Here is a 6,097-nt window from a genome sequence, read left to right as displayed (position 1 = left end):
CATGGATGTGTGTGCGTGTGAGAGACAGAGACCCATGGATGTGTGTGTGTGCGTGTGTGTGTGTGAGACCCATGTGTGTGTGTGTGAGACCCATGGTGGAGGGGGGTGTCACCCAGGAGGTGCTGAACACGGCGCCTTGCGCCCAGTTTTGTGATGAAGCCGCGGTTCCCCGCCCCGCATCTGGCCTGTAACCTGGGCCGTCTCCTCACCCCCACCTCAGCCTCAGTCTCGCCCCCTCTCGACACCCCCCAGGAGACGCCCAGGGCGCCCTTGGGAACAAGGGCGGGAGCAGGTGTGTCCCCCTGGGTCCCTGGGGCAGGTGGCAGAGACTGCGGTGTGAGGCAGTTGAGCCCTGGATCCGGACCAAGCAGAGCAGCTGGCAGAGACCCCCGGGAGAGGCCCCCCAGTACCGGCCCTGGGCCCTGGGGGAGGGGGCGGGGCTGGGGGCAGGGACAGAAGGCCCAGGCAGAGGACGGGCCCCGTGGGACGGGGCGCGCCGGGACGGTCCCTGCCAGCAAGGGAAAGTGGGGGCGCTTTCAACCCCCTCCAAGGAGGAGCCCACACCAGCGCGTCTGCCCAAGGTGCCCTTGGTCGTGGAAGCACATGAGGCCCAGGCCAGGCCAGGGGGCCCGTGAGGCCCCCAGGGGTCAGCGCGGTGTCCCCAGGCAGCCCTGGCCTCTCATCCTGCTGGGCCTGGCAGTGGGCGCCCACGGCCTGCTGCCCCCGACGGCGGCGCCTCAGAGCACGGCCCCCCGCATGGAAGCCCCGGCAGGAAAGAGCCCGTGGAGCCTGTGGGGCAGGTAAGGGCCGGGGGTGTCGTGGGGGTGCACGGGGGTCCCTGCTCCCGACGCTGGGGGTGAGGACAGAGCCGCCGTGAGGGCGGACGGCAGAGGGGGGCGCCTTGGCCGGAGGGTGGGGCCTGGAGATGGAGGCTTCGTCTAAAGCGTCAGCATGTTGTCTGGTGTGGACTTGTTTGCTTTAATCGTTTTTAGTGGATTAAAACATCATTCTTCTGGATTGCTGAGCTTCTTGGCCTCACTTACCGTTTGCACCCAAGACTCGTGTCTCCCCCGCCCGGCGCTGGTCCTCCGAATGGAACAGCACAGGGAGGCGGGGGCAGGAGGTCTCGGGGGTGACTGCCCTCGTCCTGGGGTCCCCGGGGCGCCCCTAGGCTGGTGAACTGCCTTCTTGCCCTTCCCTTCACTGGGCAGGCGCTGGTCCCTGGAGCCCCAGGGCACAGGCTCTGCTGGGTGATGGGGGAACCTTTCCCGGTGCCCTGGGGCCCCCAGCCAAGGGCCACCAACTCGCCCCCAGGAGCCCGAGCCCACCAGGGTGCAGGCGCGTCCATGGGAAAGGCCCAGGCGAGGGCCTGGGGGTCCACGGTCTGCACCCTTGGCCGTGCGGCTCCAGTCCTCCTCTCCGCGTGTGGTGGGGGTCTGGAACCATCAGTGACCCCGCGGCACGACCGTCGTGGGCACTGACCATTTAGGGGCACAGCCTCTCTCTCAGCAGCCCCCCAAGCAGCCCCCACTGTCACCCCCAATACAGACGAGCACGGGGGCCCAGAGAGGTGAGGCGGCTGCCCGGAGACACACGCTGGTGCTGACTCCCAGCGCCCAAGCCTCCAGCGGTTCCTGAGTGCACCCCTCTCCCAGACGCTGGCTGGGCTGACAAGTCCACCCCTCTGGGCCTCAGTTTCCCCTCTGCAAAGTGAGGGGTGCGAGCTAGATGAGAGCCTCGCAGCCTGACATCTGCCCCGGAGAGGTAGGGGTGGCCATGGTGAAAGGCTGGCGACGGGATACGCGGGGTCTTGCTACACCAGCCGTGCAGCCATGGGGCAGAGTCAGCATTCAAGAAGGTCAGGTGGGGGCTGACATCGTGGCGTCTGGTGACGACGGCAGAGCAAGGGCAGGATCCAGGCAACAGGAGGAGGGGAGGAGCAGGGACAGACCTCCGTCACACCAGGCCTCACGGTGGGGCTGGCAGCCCAGGGCACAGGGGCTGGGCCGGGCAACAGCCGTCACGCAGCGCAATGCCCACAGGGCCCAGGGGCCCACAAGGGGTGGAGTTCAGGGGGGTGGCCCACAGGCACAGAGCGCTCAGGGAGCCCCCAGGGGTCCGCAGGGCTGGAGCTGGTGGGTCTGAGAAGAGGCTGGAGGGGCGGCCAGGCCCAGACCTGAGGATCTGTCATCTCTGAAGGACAGACTTCATCCGGGGCGTCCTGGGGGCCATTCGCCAGGAAATGGGACCAGAGTAGGGTGGTGGGAGGGGCAGGAAATCAGAGCTGGGGAGGCCTCGGGGAGGAGGGCAGAGCAGACAGAGGGCTGGAGAAAGGCAGGAGGCCAGGGAGGAGCAGCAGGAGGAGTCAGGACTTGGCTGTTTGCTGGACAGTGAAGAGAATGCTGGGTCCTGCATGTTAAGCAATCGGTCCAAGAGAAGCGGTGGCCTGAGAAAGCATGGCCTGCAGGCGGCTGGTCTCCCCCAGGGGTGTCCATTTGGCCGTTGGACCGCTCAGGGTCACCGAGACGGAGGGGCGGACCAAGAGACCACGTCCAGGCGGGGGGCAGCCCTGTGGCCAGTTTAGGGCCAGCAGGCGGGAGGGCTGCTGCCTGAGCTGGTCTCACGGGTCCGGGGCCTGGACCTGGGGCGCGGCGCTCCAGGCAAAGGGAGCGGGGACCCCGAGGCGGACAGCGGGGGCGCAGGCCTGCAGGGAGCTTCCAGAGCCGGCGGAGCGGGCTGCAAACCACCCCGCCCATCAACCTAGGACCCAGGGGGAGGGGCTGAGGGGTTCAAGGGCGGGGCTCTCAGAGTCAGGTTGTCGTTTTGGGAAAACAGTTCTGGATCAAAAACCAGTGTGAGGCCAGATTAGAGGCTGCGGAAGAGGCAGTGGAAAGGCGACCGGAGGAGGGGCCGGTCCACGGGGACCTAAGGAGTCGGCAAGTGGATTTACAGTGACCTTGCCACGGGCGGACGGGGAGCCACAGACACCTCCAGGCACTGCCAGTGGGAGACTGGATTTCTGGAGCAAACACCACCACGTGCCAAGAGTCATACAAACGGACACTCTGTTTAATCACGCAATTCCACCTCTACACACGCATCTTGGGACTTCTCAGGGTGGTCCAGGGGTTAAGACTGAACTTCCACTGCAGGGGGCCTGGGTGCCACCCCTGGCCGGGGAACTAAGATCCCACACGCCATGTGGTACGGCCAAACAATAAAAATAAAGTTAAAAAATGAAAGAAGTTTATCTTGATGATATATCAGAACTTTGGCTGAGTACTGTATGTTCTTGGGGAAGAAGGGGAGACAGCCTAGACGTCCAGTGAGAAGGGAGGGTGAGCTGTGAAAGTGAAAGTCGCTCAGGCGTGTCTGACTCTCTGTGACCCCATGGACGGCAGCACGCCAGGCCTCCCTGTCCATCACCAACTGCCGGAGTCCACCCAAACCCATGTCCATCGAGTGGGTGATGCTATCTAACCATCTCATCCTCCGTCGTCCCCTTCTCCTCCCGCCTTCAATCTTTCCCAGCATCAGGGTCTTTTCAGATAAGTCAGCTCTTCTCATCAGGTGGCCAAAGCATTGGAGTTTCAGCTTCAACATCAGTCCTTCCAATGAACACGTGCTAATAAAATCATAGAGTTGTGTAACCCCTACCCCAATCAAGAGATAGAACATTTCTACCACCCTCCCCAAATTTCTCTGGGTTCTTGCGTAAAGTCCTCTTTCTATCCCAGCCATGAGAAACCACTGGTTTCTTCCTTTGATTTGCCACTCGGAGTGGCGGGTGGTATCTATAGTTCCCCCACCAGGGACTGAACCTATGGCCCCTGCAGTGGAAGCTTGGAGTCTTAGCCACTGGACAGCCAGGGGAATCCCTATCTCTTTCTGACCCTATAGTTTTGCCTTTTCCAGATATTGATGTCATCACGCTGTATGTAACCTCTTTTTCAAGCAAACATTTTATTTGGGGATATTTGTAGATTCACACGCAGCTGTAAGACGTAATACAGGGGGTCCCACGTACCCTTCATCCAGCTTCCCCTAACAGTGATGTCTTGTAGTATAAAAAAACCACGGCCAGGGTATGACCGGGATGCAGTCAAGTATGGAATATTCTGAGCCCTTCCTGGCCACGCCCACTTCCTTCCCTCCCCAGCCCAGACAGATGAGCTGGCAACTACTAACCCGGTCTTCTTTTCTAATTTTGTCCCCTCAAGATGGTTCTATAAATGGAATTGTACCGTTAGCAACCCTTTCGGGACCGGTTTCCTTTTGAAAATGTTTTTTGTTGGAGTATAGTCGAGTTGCTCATTTCTGCTGTACAGCCTGGAGAAGGCAATGGCAACCCACTCAGGTGTTCTGGCCTGGAGAATCCCAGGGACAGGGGAGGCTGGTGGGCTGCCGTCCATGGGGTCGCACAGAGTCGGACACGACTGAGCGACTTCACTTTCACGTTTCACTTTCATGCACTGGAGAAGGAAATGGCAACCCACTCCGGTGTTCTTGCCTGGAGAATCCCAGGGACGGGGGAGCCTGGTGGGCTGCCGTCTATGGGGTCACCCAGAGTGGGACACGACTGAAGCGACGCAGCAGCAGCAGCAGCTGTACAGCAAAGTGAATCAGTTGGACGTAGACGTATATCTACACTTTTTAAGATTCTTTCCCCACATGAGCCATTCCACGCCATGTTCAGTCACGTCTGACTCTTTGCGACCCCGTGGACTGTAGCCCTCCAGGCTCCTCTGTTCGTGGGATTTTCCAGGCAAGAAGACGGGAGTGGGTTGCCATTTCCCTCCAGGCCATCTTCCCGACCCGGGGATCAGACCTGTGCTCCGTAAGCCGCGGCAGAGTGTCGGCCAGGGTTCCCTGTGCTGTGGGTGGGTCCTCGTTAGTCGCCTGCTTTATGTATAGTCGTGCGTATATGCCAGTCCCAAGCTCCCAGTCGATCTCTTCCCTCTCCGACCCTTGGTAACAGTAACCATAGGAGAAGGCGGCGGCGGAGGGTGAGATGGTTAGACAGCATCACCCAGGGGTGCCCTGGCTGCTGGAGGGCTGGCTACCCACACCCACTCCCACAGGACACAGCCCGGTGTCCATCATGCCCAGCAGGTTCCCACTCCGGCCCGACCCCAGGGGGACAGGCCCCAGGTGCTGGCCTGGCGTCTGGTCTGAGGCTTCCTTACTGTGGTATGTCTCTGGCAGCGGGACCGAGGTCACCATCTCAGGTAAGTGGCTCTCACTCCTTCCCCAGCCTGTCCCACGCTTTGCTCTCTCGGGAAAGTCACTTTTCTCTGTCTCCCGAGGTCAGGGGCTCCACCAGGGATGCTGGCACGATGACCTTCCGTCTCCCTACCATCTGCAGGTCAGCCCAAGTCCGCACCCTCGGTCACCCTGTTCCCGCCCTCCACAGAAGAGCTCAGCACCAACACGGCCACCCTGGTGTGTCTCATCAGCGACTTCTACCCGGGCAATGTGACCGTGGCCTGGAAGGCAGACGGCACCCCCATCACCCGGGGCGTGGTGACCAGCCAGGCCTCCAAACAGAGCAACAGCAAGTACGCGGCCAGCAGCTACTTGACCCTGGCAAGCAGCGAGTGGAACCCTAAAAGCAGTTACAGCTGCGAGGTCACGCACGAGGGGAAAACTGTGACGAAGACAGTGAAGCCCTCAGAGTGTTCTTAGGGCCCTGGGCCCCCACCCTCCTGGAGCCCTGGGACCCCAAGAGGGTCTCCCCTCCCACCGTGGTCCCCTACGTCCCTTCCTCCTGCACCCAATCTGCTTGCAACAAAACGGCCTCATCGTCATTCAGAAATCCTGCCCGCTGCTCGTTTTTTCCTTGTCTCGTGTTTAATCGGCAACCTCTCCAGGATTCTGGAGATTCAGGAATCCCAGGCACCAAGGAGAGGACACCCCAAGGGGAGAGGCTCACAGTGTCGGGGTGGGGGGGCAGGCATTGCCCAGAGACTGGTCGGGACCCACCCCCCACCACCTCTCCTCCTCCAGCACAGGGCCGTGCCCAGCGCTGCCACCTGGCGGGACACAGCTGCCCGTGGCTGGTGTTGTCCAGAGGAGCGCTCCGTCCCTGCCTGGTGGG

The 6,097-nt window shown here is 61.5% G+C and overlaps 1 gene segment (V, D, J or C); it reads left to right on the top strand.

Annotated features, from left to right (window-relative positions):
- Window positions 1-552: 552 nt before the first annotated feature.
- Window positions 553-5,703, top strand: LOC120871330. The segment is given in 3 exon segments: window positions 553-800; window positions 5,113-5,228; window positions 5,366-5,703. Coding segments are annotated over 3 exon segments (633 nt in total).
- The last annotated feature ends 394 nt before the right edge of the window (window positions 5,704-6,097 follow it).

Source organism: Oryx dammah, unplaced genomic scaffold (assembly GCF_014754425.2).
Source record: "Oryx dammah isolate SB20612 unplaced genomic scaffold, SCBI_Odam_1.1 HiC_scaffold_12, whole genome shotgun sequence".
Taxonomy (NCBI): domain Eukaryota; kingdom Metazoa; phylum Chordata; class Mammalia; order Artiodactyla; family Bovidae; genus Oryx; species Oryx dammah.
The sequence above is the reverse complement of the archived record's forward strand: the minus strand, read 5'-3'. Positions and strand labels throughout refer to the sequence as shown.